The sequence below is a fragment of the Leucopleurus acutus genome, assembly GCF_964270905.1.
Source record: "Leucopleurus acutus genome assembly, chromosome: 20".
NCBI classification, from domain to species: Eukaryota; Metazoa; Chordata; class Mammalia; order Artiodactyla; family Delphinidae; genus Leucopleurus; species Leucopleurus acutus.
The window spans coordinates 3,995,638-4,018,161 of NC_139162.1; the positions used below are offsets into that span (position 1 = coordinate 3,995,638).

Below are 22,524 nucleotides of genomic sequence, written 5' to 3' on the forward strand. Positions count from 1 at the left end.
CACTCATCAGGGCTGCTGTGTTCGGTTGTTTAGGTTGTGCACTGCACGAGGTGCCATATCCGAGGGGATGCTGTTCACACTGTGAACATCTTTATCATTTAAAAACATTTTTGAATTTTTATTACAGCTTCATTGATGTGAAAGGTGGGCTATTTGCGCATCATTTGTGCCCATTTTCTGTCAGATGGCAGGAAAGGGACCCGCTATAACAAAATTGGCCTCACACGATTGCCTGAATTATTCCTAATCGTTATGAAAAATTTGAATTCTCCATTATTTTATGTTCCACAGTTTATAGAGAATGCCTTTACAGCTGGCATCCTGTCATTAAACAGAGAATAGTACAACTTAAAATCATCTACTGGGGAAGAGATGGTTCTTTCTACGGAGCCTGGGTCAGCCCGTGTGCCTCTCTGAGCCACGGTTTCCACATCTGTCTTACGGACCTAATGGCCCGTCCCTTGCAGGGATGTGTGCCGAGGATGCAGGGAAGCCTGCGGTACACAGTATGTGCTCGGCCAGCGGTATTTGCAGTCGTTCTCCCCCGACATGCAGTCCTCATTTAAACTCTCTCTGCAAAGTGAAGGTACGCTGGTGCCTCAGTTTACAGCCCCCTCCCCCAAGAAGCAGAGGCAGCTCTCCCCAGGACCACTGCTGGGTGAGAGTGTTCTGCCTTACAGAGAGTCCTATTCCTGCCTGGGCTGAAATGCTTGCCCCTGAGTTTCTCCAAATTTGGTCCTGCCCAGACTCCCGAACCTGTTTCCTGTCCCCCGCCCCCGCCGCCGCCCCTCCGTGCTGGCCGCCAGAGGGGCCGCCACTGATGGGGTCCCTCCCCAGAGCCCCCAGAAGCCGCCCAAAGAGGAAATCCTCTTCCTCCCCTTACAGGCTGGAAACTACAGAATGTTTCTTTTGGAATTTTTTGGCTTTCACACTGCAGAATGTTCTAGCCTCATCAGCCACAGGTTCCCCTTCCCTGTTGGCCAGCAGTTCTTCGGCCAAAGATGTGCTTGGACCTTACCTCCCCTTTCCCCACCCACTTCGCCTATGTTTGTTGCAAGCCAAACAAAATATGCCAAGGAGCCCAGAAGAACCGACCGGAAATGACCCAAACACACCTACGGCGGATCCCTTCCAAAACTAGAGCGGCCGGGGTGGCAGGAACATGACAGCTGCGGCCCCCAACACGACAGAGGGCGGGAGGACGGGGTAAATCTGAAGGGCCAGGTCGGATCCTGCCGTGGCCTTTGAAAAGAAAAATCCAGCTCTTTATTCATTTAGCTCCCAACCCTCCCCTCCTGGCAGCAGAATAATTAAATATTCATGCATTTTCTCCTTTCCCCTAAGAAAGCGATAAGTCAGATTTCTGCACACACATAGAAAAAGTGCCCCAAGGCAAGGAGCCGGAGCCACATTTCAGGGGAAGACAAAGCCTCCACTTCAATTTACGAATGAAAACACCCTTCACCTTTGCTGCTGTGAATTTCCTAGATACACATGGTCAAGACAATCTGAGAATTATGAGGCTCCAGGACCAATTAGGGCTGTTTGTGTTGACGTAAAGTCTGGGGGAATTTTTTTTCTTCCCCTTGCAAGTATTTATGATACTGACAGATGCAACAGGAAGAAAAAAAAAAATCCCCTAACAGGAATCAGGCTTCTGGGGCCACGTGTGGACGAGGATCCAAGGTGAAGCACAGCCTCTGGGTTTCTTTATTTTTTAATTATTTTTTTGACTTTTATTTTTATTTATTTTTATACAGCAGGTTCTTTTTTTAAATAGATTTTATTTATTTTTGGCTGCGTTGGGTCTTCGTTGCTGCGCGCGGGCTTTCTCTAGTTGCGGCGAGCGGGGGCTACTCTTTGTTGCGGTGCGAGGGCTTCTCATGGCGGTGTCTTCTCTTGTTGCAGAGCACGGGCTCTAGGAGCACGGGCTTCAGCAGTTGTGGCTCTCGGGCCCTAGAGCGCGGGCTCAGTAGTTGTGGCGCACGGGCTTAGTTGCTCCGCGGCACGTGGGATCTTCCTGGACCAGGGCTCGAACCCCCTGTCCCCTGCATTGGCAGGCGGATTCTTAACCACGGCACCGCCAGGGAAGCCCCTCGCCCCTGATTTTGTTTAAGCCACCAGATCTGTGTGTGCTGCCACGTGATGACGGGGACAGAGCTGTCGCCACAGGTGCCAACACCCTCGCAGGGACGCTGCAGAGTAGGTGGTGTCAGCCACACAACAAACCTAGGGCGAGGTGTTCATCCCATTTTGCAGGTGAGGAAACTGAGGGCCAGAGCAGCTAAGTCGTTTTCTCAAGGTGGCAAGGCCGGGGGTGGGGTGTGAACACGGGCTCTCCCAGTGGCAGAGATGACCCCGCTGTTTGGAATTCAGTCCATTTAGGCCCTACTGTGTGCAAAGCACACTGGGGCATGAGGAGGTGCAGGCGGGGAGCCTGCTCCAGAGGGGCCAGTGGGAGGCAAAGGACAGCAACCTTGGGACTCCGTCCTGAAACAAGCTTCTTCTGGGGAAGAGGAAAGTCGGGGAGAGGGGAGCAACTTAAGGGGTAAAGGCCCCCACATCAGCCTCCATGTCTGACCCGGCCTCCCAGGGAATGCGGACCCCCTCTGCCTCTCACAAAACTTCCTGGAGAGGGCCCGGGCACTGGTGCGCATTACTGCACCCAACCCTCACTCACATGGGCATTTATCCAGCACCTACTGTGTGCAGAGGCACGGTGTGGTGGTGTGATCTGGTATCCTCCATGCTGGGCCTCGAGCCCTGGACAAGGAAGTGACTGAGCTCTCTGACCTCCCTGTCCCATCTGGAAAATGGGCACAAGGAGAGAAGCCCCCGGCAGGGGGTTGTGAGGATTCCGTGAGCTGAGCCAGCACAGGATCCCCGTGGGTTGATGCAGCCGGAGGCCTGGGTTTAATCCTGCCTCTGCCATTCACTGTGTGATCTCAGGCCTGCAACTTACCCTCTGCATCTCAGTCTCCTCCTCTGGAAAATGGGATGGTAATGAAGGTTAAATGTGTTTATAGTTTGTTAGACAGTACATAGATGTTTTGTGCAGTTTTCTATGTATGTGTTATGCTTGGTAATATAAAGATTGCACGTGATGGGGGAAGAGGCATTGCACGCAAAATCCCTTAGCGCAGTCTGGGCATACCGTAAATGATTAGGCAGTGTGAGCGCTATGTTATTATTATCCTAATTTTTATCCTGTAGGTCAGTGGGAACCATGGAGAGTCTCAGAGTGGGGGTGGGGGTGGTGGAAGCGGAGTCACACTTAGCAAAGTTCTGTTTTAAGCGTCTTAGAAGTAAAGATACAGGAGCCAGGACCACTAGTCCAGGTGGTGCCTTTGTGTGTGAGGAAAAGACGCTCCGCTGGGCCCCAGAACCCCACGCCAGGGCACGCGGCTTGCTGGACGGAGCCAGGTCTTCGCGCAGAATGAACGACCTGCCCGACAGTCCCCGGCAGCCCCGGTTGAGAGGGAAGAATGGAACGGTTGGTGGAGGGGTAGGGGGCCTCCACCTCTGAAACTCTTTGCCTCTCGGGCCACTCCCCCCATCTCCACAGCTCGGGCAGCCCACACGGCAGATGGAAAGGCTCCCCGGCTGGCATGTGTGTGGGTGGGTGGAAAGGGGGCGGAGCAGCCACTTCCGGTGCCCCAATCCCAGCTTGCTGGCTCCCTGAGCACGTTTCTCCACCTCGCTTCTTTCCTTTTAATGCGCTCATACGTCTTAAGATCCAGATTGTTTTTTGTGAATGGAATGTAACTGGAGAGCTGGAGATGCAAGTCCCGGGAGGCCCTGCAGATGGAGAAGGTCCCCTCTCCGTGCGAAAGGCTCCCTGGTGGCCCGGGGCAGCCTGCGAGATGGACGGGGCCAGGTGGGGAAGGTCACGGTGCAGGCAAGGCCGCTAAACAGGAGAGGCCAGGACTCCCCCCGCTCCGCCCCCCGCCCCCCCCACCACGTGGGGGCCCTACAGCTGTGTTTTCTGGGCTTTGTTCTGATCACACCCCAGGGTGGGACCACCCATGGAGACTCTGACCTCTGCCAGGACGGGGCACCCGGCGGCTGTGGCCTCTTCTACCAGGGGTCTGGTGACTTCCAGGGGCCCATCCTGCAGTCTCAGCCCAGCCCCCAGCACTGAGCGGGACACATTCATTCATTCATTCACTCATTTGTTCAAAAAAATATTAATTACGTCCTTACTACGTGCCAGGGAACGCACCAGGCACTGGGTACTGCTGTGAATGGGACGGCTGGGCCCCTGCCCTCATGGACTGATGGGGAGACACAACCAGCACAGGACTGTGAAGCAGAGAGATTAAACAACTTGCATGAGAACAGAGCCAGCTAGGTTGGACCCAGGTCCTGTTGACCCCTGGTGCGAGCGTCTAACCACTGCACTTCCTCCAGCTAAGTAAGACCAGCTCTAGGCATGGAGAGGCCTGGGGTGGTGGAGAACTCTGGCTCCTCCCAGTGGTCAGACAGGGCCTGCTTTGCAGGAAGGCTCCTGCTGGAGTTGCATCCCTCCCAGCACAGCTGTGAAAGGAGTGGGAATTAGGGAGAATCATGAAATTTCCCAAGGCTCCCGCCTTCATAAACTGAGGGTAACAACTCTCACCCAAGGGTGAATGTGAAGATTAAACAAAGTTCATCGTAGAAAATGAGCTCAGTACAGTTTCTGGTATATCGCAAATGTTCAATCAATGCTGCTTGCACAGTGAACCACCTGCCCAACGGTACCTGGCAGTACCCACTCTGTTCTCTTTCATTAAAAGGCTATATATACATTTAAGTGGAGAGGGTCCAACAAGGGCTGGCTTTGAAGGACAGAAGGGTTTGAATGGAATTTAGACCTCCGAAGTAAAGCAAAGAGGTGACTGTCTCAGACATCCCTGTGGCTTCTGACACGCGTGCGTTTTCTGAGCCCTTACTGTGCTCAAAATGCGCTAGCACCATCCCTGGACGGCCCAGGCCACAGAAATAACCGCTAGCAAGAAGATCATGAAGAACGGGCCACAGCTCTGTGGCCTGTGAAAGCCTGGAAAGTTTCAAAGGAATGAATATTTTATACACTTTCCAGGACTTACGTGGGGAGAGATCCTTAAAAGATTGAAAGCGCCCGTTTCCCGGCCCTTCTCTCTGCTTTTTTTAACGTTGAGCTATAATTCATATACTATAAAATTCACAGTTTTAAAGTGTACAATTCAGCAGTCTTTTTTAAAACGTATTCACAAGGGTGTGTAACCATTAGCACTATGTAATTCCAGAACATTTTCACCGCCCCCCAGAGAAACCCTATATCCTTTAGTGTCAAGCCCCATTCTCCCTACCCCCCAGCTCTGGCAAACGCTAATCTACTTTCTGTCTCTATGAATTTTCCTATTCTTGACATTTCGTACAAGTGGAATCACACCGTATGTGGGTCTTTTGTAACTGGCTTCTTTCACGTAGTAGGATGTTTTCAAGGTTCGTCCATGTCACAGCCTGGGCTGCATTCCTTTTCACGGCTGAATAACAGCCCAGTGCGCGGACAGACCACATTTTGTTTATTCATTTATCCATGGATGGATATTTGGGTCGTTTCCACTTTGAGGCTATTGTGAATAGTGCTGCTGTGAACAGTTGTGGACACTTTTCCGTGTGGGGGCGTTTCCGTTTGTCTTGGGTAGATACCTAGGAGTGGAATGCCTCAGTCACGTGGTCACTCTATGTTTAACCTTTTGAGGAGCTGCCAGGCTGTCTTCCCAGGCAGCTGCACCAGTTTCCAGTCCCAGCAGCAGTGCATGCTGGTTCTGATTTCTCTGCATCCTCGCCAACACTTGTGACTGTCCATCTTTCCGACTGTGGCCGTCCTAGTGGGGGTGATGTGGCTTCTCGCTCCTCTTACCTTGCTCTTCCACCAGATCTTCTGAACACAGTCTTTACCACCCACGGAACTGCCAAGCTCTTGTTTAAAGGGGGTCTCCCCCGGGACTTCCCCTGGTGGTCCAGTGGGTAAGACTCCGTGCTCCCAATGCAGGGGGCCCGGGTTCGATCCCTGATCAGGGAACTAGATCCCGTATGCATGCTGTAACTAAACATCCCACGTGCTGCAACTAAGACCCGGGGCAGACAAAATAAATTAAAAAAAAAAAAAAAATTTGGGCCGCTGTAAACATTTAAAAAATAAATAAATAGGGGCTCCCTCTGGACTGAGACTCCAGGAAATCAGGGCGCACACCTGTCCTGTCTGCTGTGGTCCCCTCCAGGGCGCAGTGGAGAGCAGCTGCTCCATCACAGTCTTGCTGAATGAATGGATGGCTTTATGATCATCTAAGCACCCACGTGGGAACACGGATCCTGACCGCATGCTGCGCTCTGAGCTCTAACGACCTCTGATCATTCAGAAGTCCAAGGAACCAGACCCAGACTCGCATTCTGTGGAAATTTCCACATTCTCATCAAGTTCTCCTCTGATATCATGTCGTCACTGAAGGCCCCGCCGGGCTGAACGGCGTCCTCCGGGCGACTGTCCTGGGAGGGACCTGGTGTCGGGCCACACACACCCCCACCCCTCCGAGTCTGCAGCTCTGCTCCTGGACGGAGCCCATCCCCCATGCCTTGGCCTCCGCGGAGTCCATCCCGGCCAAATGCAGCGGATGTGCGATGCCGCCCTTGTGGGGGAGGAAGCACAGGAGCTCAGCACTTATTGTTTAGAGGAAAAAGTTCCGCGGAGCCCGAGGAAGACGCTGAATTGTGCCTGTGGAACCGGGGAGCCCGAGGGGAGGTCACCCTTCGGTGCCTTGGACAGAGGCGGCTCGGATGCCTTGGTGGAGCCGGAAGTCAGTAGAGTTGACCTTGGCCAGCCTCCCACTTTCCTCGCTCACACTCCCCCCGGCCTCCCCGTCCTGAGCCCAGCCAGGTCCCTGCTTCAGGACCGGGAACAAAAGTGACCATCACTTCCGGGCACTCACCCCACGCGAGAGCCTGTCGAAGGGCTGTCTTCCTGTCCCCATTTTACAGGTGAGGAAAATGAGGCCCCAGGCAGGTCAGACCTGGGCCACAGTCTCAGGACTGGCAGGCGGAGGAGCTGGGATTTGAATCAAGCAGTTTGGCCACCGGGAGCTCAAAAAAGAGGAGCAAAATAGGGCTCCTGAGCGTTTAGAATATGTCAGCGTGAGGGGGCAGCTGGTACCTCCTCTGAGGTCATCTGCGCGCGTGTGTGTGCGCGTTACAGTGTTCGTTCCTTGAATAAAATGCTGTGATAGGGGAACCTCAGGTTTTTTTGGCTTTTGAAAAGTGTTTCTGCCTGGGCCAAATAAAAAGGTGTCTTACCTGCACTTGTTCCCCCCAGATTATGATTTTTGAATTTTCCTGATTGGTGAAGTCCGGACCCCTTGTGGAAGGGAGGCACAGGCTTTGGCGCCCGGCTCTGTTCTCCTCGGGCACAGGGCGCAAACCCTTCCGTGCCTCAGTTTCCTCGTTTGGAGGGCTGGCATAAAGGTGCCCCTGCCACACGTCCCAGAGAACTGTATCCCTGGAAGCCACGAGCATCCTTTCCCCCCTCTCTCACTGACAGAGGTGGCTCACCTATCTCCCAGGTGAGAATGCCCCTCCCCCTTGAGGCCTGGGGCCCGTGGACACTGGGACAGGCCGGACGGTAAGAAATTCAACCTGCATACTATTCACAATAGCCAAGACATGGAAATAACCTAAATGTCCATGGACAGATGAATGGATAAAGAAGATGTGGTACATACATACAATGGAATATTACTCGGCCATAAAAAAAGAATGAAAGAATGCCATTTGCGGCAACATGGATGGACCTGGAGATGATCATACTAAGAGAAGTCAGAAAGAGAAAGACAAATACCAGATGATATCACTTATCTGTGGAATCTAAAATATGGCACAGAAGAATTTCTCTACGAAACAGAAACAGACTCACAGACATAGAGAACAGACTTGTGGTTGCCAAGGGGGAGGGGGGTGGGGGAGGGATGGAGTGGGAGTTTGGGGTTAGCCATGCAAACTACTATACATAGAATGGATAAACAATGAGGTCCTACTGTATAGCACGTGGAACTATATGTGATAAACCATCATGGAAAAAAATATGAAAAAGCATGTAGATATATGTATAACTGAATCACTGTATTGTATGGTATAAATTCACACAACACTGTAAATCAACTATACTTCAATAAAATAAATTAAGAAAAAAAAAGAAATTCAAGTTGTAGGTGAGAAGGCAGGAAAGGGTCACGATGCCTTGGCCAATCCCATCCTCTGTGAGTGAGTGAGATGGACCCAGTGGCAGCTCCCAGCCCTTAGATGGCATAGATTAGTAATTCTTCTTTTTCCCCAGTTTTGGGAATTAACAGAGGGTTGCCAACTCTTTGTCTGACCGAGAAAGGACAACTTCTAAAATACCACTTACAACTACTGCCATTTGATACCAGGCAAGAGACACGTTAGCACCAAAAGCAAAGGAAATCAACAATCTCGGAATTTTTTTTTTTAATGGGATCAGCCCCACTTTGTGAGTACGCTTTTGCGTCTCCCATGTCCCTTCCTGTCTGTTTGCTTTGGACTGTGCAAATGCTTAAACAGGCCTGCTTGGGCATGTGGTCAGCCTTTGGGGACCACTGGGCTGGGCCCTGCTGCGGTGGCATCCTACCCACAGCCGGTGGCTGTTGTGGAGACGTGGCTGAAAAAAGTCAGGGACCGCTTGGCACTGGTTTCCCACGGGCTGGGGGATGCCCTGATGACTCCATCGTACTGAGGAAGTGGGCCCCAAACTGATGGCCGATGTCCCTGTAGAATATATAAAATAGATAACCAACAAGGACCTACTGTACAGCTCAAGGAACACTACTCAGTATTCTGTAATAACCTATATGGGAAAAGAATCTGAAAAAGAAGAATATGTATATATGTATAACTGAATCACTATGTTGTCCACCTGAAACTAACATGACACTGTAAATCAACTCTACTCCAATAAAATTAAAAATACACACAAACACACACACACAAAACCCAAAAGTCCCCGTAGAGAACTTTCCCCCTTCTCAAGGGTGTCCTGAGCTCCCGGGAAGGCTGAGTTGCACGTTAGAAATTCCCCTTCGCCTGCTGGCTGTTGGCTCCTTGGTCTGGCTACGTTCCGCACTGAATGTCCACTCAGGAAACGCAGGCCTACGCTTCCCTGACATGGCCCCAGTGCCTAGGAGATCGCTGGGCACAGAGTAGCCACTTAATAAATATTTGTTCAGTAACTGACTGAGTTCAAGTACACCTACTGTCATGGAATATTATACAGCCAATAAAACAAGCTCAAAGACTGGCAAACGTTAACAGTATTGGAATCTAGATGGTGGGGACACAAACTATGTTGCCCTATTTTTTTCCACTGTTGCGTATATTTGAAATCTTTCTTAATAAAAAGCTGGAAAAAGTAACAAAAATTATACCCATGCAGAGTTTATAAGAAACAACAGGGGCAGACCTGTGATACACAGAAATTATGAACTCATATAAATTATTTACTAAAGAGATTGTGAGGAAACGTACCCCAATGCAACTAATGGATATTTCTGGATGTGGGTTTTCACCTTTTCCCTCCGTACTTTCTACCTACGTTTCTGGATTTTCTAAAATTAGGGGAAAAACAGCTTTGTAAAAAATATGAATAAGATGCATCTTAGGGTTTTCTTTTCCCATCGTCCTTCCCTTTCTCTCTTCTCCCGGGGAACTGCTAATGGCTCCTAAATTGTCTTCTCTTTGCCTAGGAGGGAACAAGGCTTTCCTGTTCTGGAAACGTTTGTGTTGCCAGGAGTCCGGCAGATGAGAAAGAATTGAGGAGAGAGGCTCCTTCACGTGGAGCTGCGGCCCGGCTCCCAGGAACCACGGGTCCCTGGGGCAGCGCTGAGCTGTGGGCTGAGGGTTTTTCAGAAAGCTGTACAGGGTCAGAGTGCAGGGTGCCTTGGGATGTGAAACTGATCCCCAGGGCAACAGAGATGGGGGGGACTCTTGATCCCACCCTCTCATTATACAGAAAAGAACATGAGATCCAGAGAGGGGAAGTGACTGCCCGGGTCACATGGCACCCAGCCGCCAAGGCGGACTGGATCCCACGGCTCCCGAGCCCTCCTCCCGAGATCCCTCTCCCCAGTCCTTCAGGGCACTCTCCCAGGAGTGCTTCTGGATTTTCCTCTGTTCAGGGGACCCAGGGAGCAATCACTCCAACCCCTTCCCGACATTCTGCATCACTGGGTTTCAAAATCACCCCTGAGTTTTCCAAGGGAAACATATTTTGGTTTTGGTTCTGTTCTTCCACTCATTTGAAGAAATCTGAGAGCCCTTTCTAATTGTCTGGTCAAGACTGCAGACAGGCAGCGAGGCACGCCACAAACGATATCTTGAGCCTGGGGAACCCAAGGCCACCGCTGGCCTGGAGAAAGATGGGACACCAGGCCTGTCCCTGGTGCCCGCTCAGCACGTGAGCCCCGAGTTCTTGGAACACAGGGTGGGGTGTTTGCCAAGTTCCCCAGATCCCTGACATTGGTGTCCTGTTGGGAGAGGCTGGGGCTTTGGTGTCTGTGAGTGCATACTGAGTCCATGTGAAGTTGGTAGCTATGGGCCCTGCCAGAAGTGGGGCCCTGCAGCCTGGACTACATTTGCTAGCCTCCCTTGCAGCTAGGTGTGGCTGTGTGACTAAGTTCTAGCCAGCAGGATGTGAGTGCAAAGTGACGCACAGCTTAAGAAAGGGGCATGCCATTCTTCGCCCCGCCCTTCTTCTTGCTTGCTGGATGGTAGATGTGATGACCTGAGTTCCAGCAGCCATTTTGGCACCTGGGGTGACTCTAGGAATAGGAAGAACAAGATGGGAGAAACTTGGGCCCTGACATCATAGAGCCCCCTGCAGTGAAAAATAAGTTTCCATCTTCTTTCTTTCTTTCTTTTTTTTTTTTTTTTTGTCCACGCTGCACAGCTTATGGGATCTTAGTGCCCCGACCAAGGACTGAACCCAGGCCCTTGGTGGTGAAAGCACAGAGTCCTAACCACTAGACCACCAAGGAATTCCCCATTTCCATCTTCTTAAAGCCATGATTATTTGGGGTTTCCTTTGATTTGTGGACCCCCATGAGTCCTCTGGTCCCCCAGGGTTCACACTAGCTCTGTGTCCTCTGCAGCCAGCCCCAGAGAGCAGATGAATGGCCAGGCTTTGAATTAAAAAGGAGTCTCCTGGGGAGGCTGTAACCAAATGACCCCAGACAGAACACGTTTATTATCTCATGTTTCAGAGCTCAGGAGTCAGAGCAGAAGCAGAATCTGGGGGGGGTGAGGGGCGAGCAGGACGAGACACCCCCGCCCCACCCCGGACGCTGCCCGTCATGTGAACTGGGACGTTCTGCTTGGCTCCTTACTGCTCTTTCCCAATTCGAGGCCAGGCACGGTCGGGGAACTTTCCCCATCGCCCCCTCCAGCCTCATCCCTCCCAGCTGGCCTGATGCCCCCAGCGCGGGCCCATCTAGGACAGAGCCATTTCCAGGCCTGGGACCACCCCTCCGCTTTCACCGAGCGGGACCCATCGGGGGGCCCTGCCCGACCCCTGTCTCCCTGGGGCCTCTCAGCATGTCCCCCAAGCCGGACTCAAGAGTCAGAAGAAACACCGGGCCCAGCAGGGCTGCAAAGCCACTGCTGACTGTAGGGTCTGCAGCAGCCCAAACTGAGTGCCCCTTTCTGAGTTCATGTACCTGCCTGCTGGCTCCGTGAGGCCTGTGAAATGCCAGCTCGGTGTGATGTGGCTGCTAAAAAAAAAGCTAATTCAGGGACTTCCCTGGTGACGAAGGGATTAAGAATCCGGGTTCGAGCCCTGGTCTGGGAAGATCCCACATGCTGCGGAGCACCTAAGCCCGTGAGCCACAACCACTGAGCCTGCGAGCCACAACTACTGAAGCCCACGTGCCACAACTACTGAAGCCCACGTGCCCTAGAGCCCATGCTCCGCAACAAAAGAAGCCACCGCAATGAGAAGCCCGCGCACCGCAACGAAGAGTAGCCCCCGCTCGCCGCAACTAGAGAAAGCCCCCGCGCAGCAACAAAGACCCAATTGAAGCCAGGAAAGGAAAAAAAAAAAAGCTAATTCAATATTGAGTGGCACTAAAAATGTTGGGGCTTGGATCTGGGAGGGCAGAGCTCCCGGAGCTCGGTGTGGTCAGACCCCACATGGGGATGGGGCCCTCTGGGCACTGGCAGCCACCCCCATGCTGCCCAGGGCTACTTTGGCCTGACACCAAGGGTCCCTTCCTGGCACCATCTCATTTCCTCCCTGAGGTCACCGTGTGAGGGTGGAAGATGACTGTCCCCACTTCACAGATGAGCAAACTGAGGCTCAGGGGAGTCCTGGCCTGCCCTGGGGCCCAGCTAGGAGGAAGGAGCCTGGACTTGGCCCCTGGGCACTAGCTCCACGAGTCAGGGACCTTTCTGCCTGTGTAGAGAGGCGTCCCCAACAGCAGCCCAGGGCCGGGGGTGGAGGAGACACTCAGCAAACCCCTGGTGGGGGGCGGAGGATGACGGAGCCGGATCCTGGGCTCACCAGCAGGTGAGGGGCAAGTAAGAGAGCTGGCAGTGACATCACACGGGGAACGGAGGAGGGAACGGAGCTGGCCATGGAACACAGTCTCATAACACGGGGAAGGACCACCCGCCTCAGTCCTCGGGCCCAGGTGTGAGACCCGCGCCCAGCCCAACGGAGCGACGTTCCCCCAAAGCAACTGGCCCCCCGTCCACGAAGACATCAGAATCATGCCAGCTAAGGACAGCAGGTGACCCTGGACTGGACACTGGAGCACGAGAAAATTATCTGTTTGCTTACGTACTGAAACGACATTACGGGGACAAGTGTGAAATCTGAATGAAGCCTGTAGATTAGATAAAGAGTGAAAGAGTGTGTAACAGTGTGAAGCGTCTGGTTTTGAGTTTGTCTGTGGCTGTGTGAGAGGCTCGTCCTGCTCTTAGGAAACGCACACCGGGTATTTGGGTAAAGGGGCATCGGGTCTGCAACTTGCTCTCAAGTGGATCAGAAAAGAGAGAGAAGAGAATGATAAGGCAAACTCAGTAAAATGTTAACAGTTGGAGAATCTGGGTGAAGGAGTTCTTGTATTATTTCTGTAGGACAGAAATTATTTGTTACAAACAGAAAGGCGGCATCCTGAAAAGAAAAAGCCAGGGGGGGCCACTTTCAACTCAAGGAGACTAAGCAGACTCAGCAGGAATTGCAATGCATCCCGAATCAGCGGAAAAACCAGCCACCAGTGACTTTAGTGGGACGGTTGGGGAAATGCGCCCATGGAGAGAGGACTGCATGCCAGCCCTGCATCCATGTTTTCTGGGTGTGATGGTCACGTGAGTTCTTGCAGGAGAACATAATGAACCTGCTCTTGAGATGCACGCTGGATTTGGGGCAAAGGGGCAGGACGTCTGCAATGGGCTCTCACGTGGTTCAGCAAAAATACATATAGGAAAGAAAGAGTGCAAGCCATGGGCCCTAAACAGGGGTGGGGGTGGGGTGTGCACAGGGTTCACGCCATTTTTCTCTAAGACACAGACCTGCTTGCCCCTGCAGCCAAGGGTGGTGAAGGGGTCTGGGGTGGGGGAGGGAGGGGGAGGGAGGGGAGGGAGGGGAGGGAGGGAGGGAAGGGAGAGGGAGGGGAGGGAGGGGAGGGAGGGAGGGAAGGGAGGGGGAGGGGAGGGGAGGGGGGAGGAGGGGAGGGGAGGGGGGAGGAGGGGAGGGGAGGGGGGAGGAGGGGAGGGGAGGGGGAGGGGGAGGGGAGGGGAGGGAAGGGAGAGGGAGGGGAGGGGGAGGGGAGGGGAGGGGAGGGGAGGGGAGGGGAGGGGAGGGGAGGGGAGGGGGAGGGTGGAAGGAGGGGGAGGCTTTCTCCCCACCCAGCCCCTGCACCCCCCTCTCCCCAGTCTCTTGGCTTTTCTCTCTCTGGCCACAAGATGTCTCCGTGTAGCCCTACTAGAAAGTGGTCTCCGTTCTTTAAAGTTCTTTAAGTTCATGAATGACCCACTGCCCTTTCTCTCCATCAGCTGCTCCTTTTCCCATCTTGCCTGAAGGCACGGGCTTCCTCTGGTGCGTTTCCTGGGGTCACCTCCCACTCTGCCCTCCACGTGGTAATTCCCCATTAGGGGGTCTCTGCTGCCCTCTGGTGGTCGTTGCTTATAACGCTGAACTCACACTTCCGGAGCCCCAGAAACCTGAAATGGCTTTGCGGCCTCTCCTAGTCCTACAAGAGGTGGGTGCTCCAGGGAAACAGAACCCACTGAATATATGAGGAGATTTATTTTAAGGAACTGGCTCACGTGATGTGGGGCTGGCAAGTCCGAAATCCAAAGGGCGGGCTGGAAACTCAGGCAGGAGCTGAAGCTCCTGGAAACCTCACTTTTGCTCCTAGGATCTCCCAGTGGTGAAGCCCCGCGCCCCTCCCACCCCGCCATGTCACTGAGGGTCAGGTCCTTTACTTCAAGCCAACTGACTGCAAGGCCGACCGCATCCCCCAGTGCCTTCCCAGCAACCCACGCGTTCGTGTTGGATGAAACGGTGGGTCACTATGGCCCGGCTGAGATGACACAGAAGACTGACCATCGCAGTTCGCTAACTGAAAAGGTTGCATTTTAAAGTGAAATGTCACGTCTCCAATTAATGTTGGCCTGCTGATTCCCAACTCCAACTTTTTAAAAATCCCACATTTGGTAAGAAAACGCCGATTCTGTTTTTTGAGTGTATGAGTGAATGAGCAGGACAGGCCCAGAGCTGCCCCGCAGGTATTATTACTGTTGCTGTTGTGATGAGAATTACCTGCATGAAACGTTAATGACGTTGGAAAGAGACAGAGGGAAGGAGGGAGGGAGAGAAATCATACGTAAGGGATAGAACGAGGCCCAGGGATGGAACTGAAGCTTTTCACCAAATGTGCAGGAAGCGAGGGACGCCAGGCGCAGCTCAGAGCCACATCCCTCCGGTCTCCGCCCCTGCTGTCACGTGGCCATCTTCCCTGTGTGTCTGCTTCCTCTTTTTACAAGACCCCAGTCGTTGGACCAGAGCCTGTCCTGCTCCAGGATGGCTCAGCTCAGCTAATGACATCTGCAAAGACCCTATTTCCAAATAAGGTCACATTCTGAGGTCCTGGGTGGACATGCATTTGGGGGGGACACTATTCAGTGCGGTGCAGCCCCCGAGAGAGACGGAGCCGAGAGCGTGCAAGGGATCTGACCGGTACCAGGACGGCCGCTCCGCACAGAGCAGGGACACAGGAGCCCCTTCCGCGGCCTCATCCAGGGAAGACCTGCACAGTGACTGGCAGAGCCTCGGGGCACCGGTCAGGGCCACCGTGTGGGAAGTCAGGGGAGGTGACATGCCCCAGACAGGAAGAAGCTGAGTTATGTGTATGCATTGCTCAGGGCCCACAGGGAGCACTGAGCTTGTGCAAAGGGACGTAGGGGGTGATAAAGGGACCACGCAGAGATATGGGGGGAGGGGCAGGTAACCAGCACAGGACCAGCCACCCCAGGGCTGGCGCCACTGTGGGCAGACAGGCCAGGAAGTGCCCTGGGGGCTGCCCTGCCGTCTCTTTACTGATGCACCAGGGACTTATTTCCCCTAACAACAAGGCAAGGAAAGAGGGCCACGGTCCCATTTTACCTGGGAGAAGACTGCTGCCCAGAGAGGTCAGGTGATTTGCCTAAGGTCACACAGCAGGGCTGGGATTTGAACCTGTATTTAGCTGACTCTAAAGTCCTCGCTTTCAGGGTGTGGAGAAAAGGGAACCCTCCTACAATGCTGGTGAGAATGTAAGCTGGTGCAGCCACGGTGGAGAACAGTATGGAGGTTCCTTACAAAACTGAAAATAGACCTACCATAGGATCCAGCAATCCCACTCCTGGGCATATATCCGGAGAAAACTATAATTTGAAAAGATACATGCACCCCAATGTTCACAGCAGCACTAGTCACAATAGCCACGACCTGGAAGCAACCTAAGTGTCCAGCAACAGAGGAATAGATAAAGAAGATGCGGTGTATATATACATATATACACACTTACAGAATGGAATACTACTCAGCCATTAAAAAAATGAAATAATGCCCTTTGCAGCAACATGGATGGACCTAGAGATTATCATACTAAGTGAAGTAAGTCAAACAGAGAAGAGACAAATATCATATGATATCACTTACATGGGGAATCTAAAAAAATATACAAAGGAACTTATTTACAAAACAGAAACAGACCCACAGGCAGAGAAAACAAACTTATGGTTACCAAAGGGGAAAGGAGGGGAGGGATAAATAAGGAGTACGGGATTAACAGACACACTCCTGTATATAAAAGAGAGAACTGTCAAGGACCTACTGTACAGCACAGGGAACTATATTCAATATCTTGTAAAAAACTATACTGGAAAAGAATCTGAAAGAGTGTCTGTGTCTGTGTGTGTGTATGTCACCATGCTGTACACCAGAGACGAATACAACATTGTAAATCAACTGTATTTCAATAAAAATAAATACAGTCCTCGCTTTCATATACACTTTAAAAAAAACAAACACACTCTTCGTCATAAAGACCTTCAGACGTATACAAAGTGAACAGACTTGTGCAGCGGGTCCTCCATGGCAAGTTACCAACATGCTGCTTTTCTACCTTCCCCTCTTCCCGCCCAATCTCTTCCTGTTGGGGTTGTTAGTTGCCTGTTTCTTTTCTTCAGGTAAAACATAGATGCACTGAATTGCACACATCCTACAATTAGCAAAATGTACCGTACTTCAGTTAGCGCCGTTTTGTATGTGCCGTTCTATTTTCTTCCTTTTGTGTTATCGTTGTTTTCTTGCGTTTCCAGCAACGAGCAGCGAGTGTTTATAATAAGGGGGGAAAGGCCAGTAAAATGATGATTAACACGTTGAAGACGTCCCTGCGGGCTGGTGCCCTGTCCCCTCGATTCAGCGACGAGCAGCGATTCACTGTGCTTTTTCGCAAACCCCTCCTGAGTAGCCAAGTCTCCTAGGAGCCTGGGGAAGGCCGCGTGGCCTTCTCGGAGGAGGAGCCCCAGCAGTACGGCCCACGAGCACAGCTGGGCGCAGGGCCGGCAGCCCTAAGCCCGGTGCCTCCTCGGGAACCCCAGCGCTGCCAGGTCCACAAGAACCTCCATCTTCACCGGGAGAGTGGGAGCCTCTCGGCGACCCCACCTGGACCAGCGCAAGGCTGGTTGAGGCCTCCTAATCCGCTAGGGGAGGCTGGCCCGGGGAGAGGTTGCCTTAGTGACCAGCGGAGGCTCCTCCCAGGGTGACTGCGGGTGGCCACGTCGCCTGGTAACCAGGTGGCAGCGTCCCTTGAGCCAGGACCATGCAGCTGCACCCAGCCCCGTGTGGCTTCTTCCAGCCTGTGGGACCCCTGGGGCCCTGTCCGTATTCCCCAGGACCAGGACAGCTGCTGTCTCCAGCCACAATGAACATCGTTCTCTCCAGGTGAGCAGCCCCACGCTGGCCTGGGTCGGGAGGGAGGGGGCGGCCGGGTTTTCGGGGCCAGACGCACCAAGACAGATGGGGCCGCCTGGACTGCCGGGGGGGGGGGCAGTGGTAAGGATGCTCTCCCACCCACACCACACCCACCTGGAGGTCTAGAGGCCATGGAGGCTTCCAGAATCTGGCCTCTGTCTGCTTCTCCAGCATTTTTGCCCACAGCCCTGGGGTAGCTAAATTCACAGGGGCCACCCCAACTTCCCTCACTCATCTCTACCTGGGAAACCCCTCTTCATACCTCAAAACCCCATCAGGCATCACCCCCTCTGTGAAATCGTCCCCGACCCCACTGCCTGCAGCCTGAATCTATCCCTGCCTTCTCAACTTGCCCCTTACCCAGTTGTTTCCACACCTGGCTCCTCTGGGGCTCACAAACTCAAGGGTGCCCCTGGACCACCTGATGGGCTTCTTTAACAATGCAGTCCCCTGGACCTCACTCACAGGGAGTCTGGCGGAGAGTGGGCTGGGATTCTGCAGGCTTAACTTGTGTCCCAGGCGATTCTGATTGAGGGGGTCCGAGGACCCCATGTGGAGGGACAGGGATTGCGGCCGGCTGTGTGACCTGGAGCAAGATGCTGCACCTCTCCGGTCTCCGTTTACCTTGTTTGCAGGGTAATACACACGACGCACACTGCAAACCGTAAAGGGCTGCAGCAGTTAGGGTTTGCTAGGAGGACAAAGGGCCCTCCTCTCAGCTTCCAGCTTTAGAGATGTGATTGGAGGGACGCACAGGCTGGGGGCTTTGGTCATACAGAGAGAGGATGGGGCAGTGACCACCTGGGTGGGACGAGGGGCAAGGAGAGGGTGCAGTGGTGCGAGAGCGAGGCGACTGTCTGAGGCTGTGCCCCCTTTACTGTCTCGGGAAGATGAAATCCAGCAGGTCCTTCACTCACTCTGTATTTTTTCATGGAACACCTGCGATGGGCAGGCCCCAGGCTAGCGGCACGTAAAGATGACTCAGCACGCTCCCCGCAAGCCCTACCCAGAAAGATGCGGAGGGTGAGAGGAACCAAGCACAACAGGAAGTGATACATGGTGATAAACGGCCTGCCAGGAGGACACACTAAAGGTTCAGGGCTGGGGGAGGGAGGAGGGACCCACGGGCGGAGCACGGGGTCCTCAGGGCAGCGAGAGTTCTCTGCGACACTGTGAAGGTGGAGGCAGGGTACTGACAATGGCGCCTGTCAAAATCCACGGCATGCAGGACACCAAGAGGGAAACTTCATGTAAACGAGGGACTTTAGTTACTAAGAATGTGTCACTATTGGTTCACCTTTGGTAACAGAGGTCGGGCACTAAAGGGAAGCGGTTGACGATAGGGAAACCCTGAGCGCCGGGGACGGGGTATGTAGGAACCCTGTGTACTTTCCACTCAGCTTTTCTGTAAACCTAAAACTGGTCCCCCCACCGCCCAAAAAAGTTTATTAATAGAAATTTACGATGTAGAGAAGGGAGAGAATGTCAACAGCTCGGGGAAAAGAGAGAATCTGGGGATTTCAGAGAGAAGAGGTCGTTGGGGCTCAGCATGGCTGGAATACAGACCAACTCTGCTGGGAAGATAAAGCCCCTGTAAGGGGCCCGGGGTGGGAAAGGCCAGGTTAGGAGCCAAGCCCATGTTTGCACTCCTGCCCGGCCACTGACCGGCCCTGTGACCCCATTGGTCTCCCGCATCTGCCTTGACGGCCTGACCCGGGGACTTTGGGCATTATCCTGGGGACCGGACGCCTGGCCTGGGTTTGCCACCTAGGAGGAGGGCGGTGGGTGGGTGACCCCTGTTTCGCTGTTGTGGCCTGGCTGGGCGTCCGTGCCCAGAACGGCTCCTCAGACCCCCACCTCCCCAGGGACAGCAGATGTGGGTGACGGAGGACACAGTGACCAACGCTGAGAAGTGCTTCAGCCAGTTCTACTCGCTGCTGGCCGCCTACACCCGCCAGACAGCCCAGCTGCGTGACAAGGCCGACCAACCGGTCAAGCAGCTCATCGACTTCGCCAACACGGAGAACCCGGAGATGCGGGCCGCCCTGAGGAACTTCGCCGAGGACCTGGCCAAAGTGCAGGGTTACCGGCAGGCCGAGGGGAGCGAGTGGCCCCAGCGGACCCACTTCCCGGGGGGATCTGAGAGTTGGAGCCGGCCGGCAGGGTCCACAGTCAGCGGACGCATCTCCTCCAAAGGTGTCCCCAGAGTGAGGACGCTCACATCACTCCCTCCCCAGGGTGACACCGCAGTTTACAGGACTGAGAGCCTGGAGGCTTGTGGAGGGCAAGGAGGCTGCAGGGAGTTAGGGAAAGAATTAAAAATCAAAATCCCCATGGGGCGTATATACAATGGAATATTACTCAGCCATGAAAAAGAAGGAAATAATGCCATTTGCAGCAACACGGACGGACCTAGAGATGATCTTACTAAGTGAAGTCAGTCAGACAGAGAAAGACAAATACCATATGACATCACTTCCACGTGGAATCTAAAATATGACACAAATGAACTATGAAACAGAAACAGACTCACAGACATAGAGAACAGACTTGTGGTTGCCAAGGGGGAGGGAGCATTGGAGACGGAAGGGTTAGGAGTTTGGGATAAAAAAATAATAATAATAAAAATAAAATAAAACAAAACTCCAGCCAGCCCAGAAAAATCCTCTCTGCGATGGTACAAAAGAATGAAACAGTTTTCTATTGAATAAGCGTTAAGCCTGAGGTAATGCACATCACAGGCGATTGAACAAGTGATGGCAAAGACAGAGAAACCTCACTCCCCCTGAGGACAGGGAAGGGGACAGCACCTTTTGTCACACAGGACTTCCTAATTCCACCTGGCGATTGGGTGGCCACCTGGGCTGGCTAATCATCTTTATCCAAAGAAAACTAAAACCTCACCTCTCTCTGACAAGCAGGTAGGTACAGCTGGGAGCCGGGCACCAGGCAAACTCCCTGGAGACGCTGTGCTCCCCAAGTTTACAGTTCAGAGATGACTGGGCTTTCCTGGTTGTAAAACCAGCCAGAGGCTTCTTCAGTTTTTAAAGGGTTTATATCCATCTCAAAGGGACAGAGAAAGGATTTACAACTGCATGTTTTCTCAAAGGAATACTGCACGGAAAGGGAAGGGATAAGTCCCTTTCCCTTTCAGCACTTGGGAAAAAATTATTTCTTCTTTAGGTTTGCGTTTACAAGAGCCATAAGCCATAATGGAGGAGGAAGGGGCTGGGTGGGGACTCCAGCTCCCCTGGCCCATCGGGCAAACCCGACTCTCAGGGGACCCCATCCTCCAGGCACCAGCCTCACCTGGGAACCTGTCAGAAAAAGGCAGATTCTTGGGCTGCACCCTGGACCTGCTGAGTCAGAAGCTCTGGGGTGGTGCCTGGGGATCAGAGTTTCAAGAAGCCCTTGGGGGGACTCCTACACCTGTTCTACTGTGACACCCACAGGGTAAGCGCGTAACCCACACTAGCTTTAACTGTGACCACTGTTACCAGTACGGGTATTGTTCATCCTTGTGTCTAGTTGTAGGCTTGGCACACAGGCACTAACTCAGGGGCGTGAGGTGTCCCCCTCGCTGACCCTGCCATGTCCCTGGATGCCGCACAGCACAGTCAGCTCTGAATTCCCTGCTAGTCCGTGTGCCAGGTGGCTCTGTCGGCATCCCTGGTGAGATCTAAGGCAGTCTGGAGAAATGAAATAGCGCTGGGTCCCAACCAGTTGCTAAAAAACCGTGGGCGGGTACACTCCTTGTACCCATTGTACAGGCCAGGAAACAGGGCTCAGCAAGATGCAATGTGTCGCCCGTGCTCGCAACCCCAAGGTGGGAGGAGGGCCCACCGTGCGGCTGCGGACATGCAGACGGCGCTCTGTAAGTGCAGGCCGGTGGCCGTGCAGCCCCCAGCATCTGCCTGGCTCCACCCGCTCTGACTGTGTTATGTCCGCGTGCCCCCAGGTCGAGAGGCTGGAGACCGAGGTCGTCAAGCCCCTGAAGTTCTACGGCGCAGATGAAGCAGACCCAGGTGAGCACGGCGCTGTGGCGCGGGCCACGTGGGGGGCTGGGGCCCCAGGAAAGCACCCTCCTCCTTCCATAGGCTGAGATCAAGGAATTCAAACACGTCCAGAACGAGGAGCTCAAACACCTGGAAAAGCTGGAGAGACTCAGGCAGAAGTCCCCTTCCCAGAGGCAGACCATCGTATCCTTCCCGAGGCAGGGGCTGGGGGGCGCTGAGGTCGGGGCCGTGCATCACCGTGTCCCCTCCACGGGGGCTGCTGGCTGACCTGAATCCCTAACGCCACCTGTTTCAGCCCCAGGTGAGCGTCGCAAGTCTGTCTGGGGAAGGCGGGCTCGCACACAGGTAACGAACGGCCTCACAAAACGCCGAGGTGAGCTTTACCTGGGCAGATGTGTGCAGGGCCCCGGGCTTAGGACAGCAGAGTCAGAGGCTCTGGGACAGCCAGCCATCAGCCGGGGCTCAGGAGACCTGGGCTCCGTCCCATCAGCGATGCTACTTAGCGAGTCAGAGAGAGACTCCCCTCCACAGCCTGCTTCCTTGCCAGGGTTACCTAATCACTGCTCACGGGAGGTGGGTACTTCTAGGTGGGGAAACTGAGAAAAGTGACTTGCCCAAGGTCACACAGAGAGCTAAGGGGCAACCCCCAACTCAGCTCTGCAGGCGTCAGGCTCTGCAATCCAGCTTCGTCACGTGCCAGGCCTGCTGTGGAGTCAGGCCATATAGATGCCAAACAAGGCAACCAGTAAGTTAATTACCTAAAATCGTTCCACATGCGGGAATTAATTATCAGCGAACGTGGAGTACCTGTCATAGCAGTAGTTCAGCTGAGCCCACTCTCATGCTTGCAACAATCCTGCAAAGCAGGCCTTACAGCCGTCCCCTGTTTGCAGGCGAGCACACTGAGGCTCAGAGGGGTTCAGTGACTTGCCTGAGGTCACACAGCTAACAAGAGGGTCTAAC

General features: G+C 53.5%; 1 protein-coding gene across 1 annotated transcript in view; it reads left to right on the forward strand.

Annotated features, from left to right (window-relative positions):
• The window catches only part of CIBAR2 (CBY1 interacting BAR domain containing 2), a gene marked incomplete at both ends in the record, with an annotated part of 43,317 nt that overhangs the window by 15,246 nt on the left and 5,547 nt on the right, over positions 1-22,524 (forward strand). Inside the window, 5 exon segments of the mRNA XM_082863021.1 lie at positions 19,411-19,652; positions 21,512-21,550; positions 21,552-21,570; positions 21,643-21,744; positions 21,857-21,862. Coding sequence (XP_082719147.1) covers positions 19,411-19,652; positions 21,512-21,550; positions 21,552-21,570; positions 21,643-21,744; positions 21,857-21,862 — 408 coding nt within the window.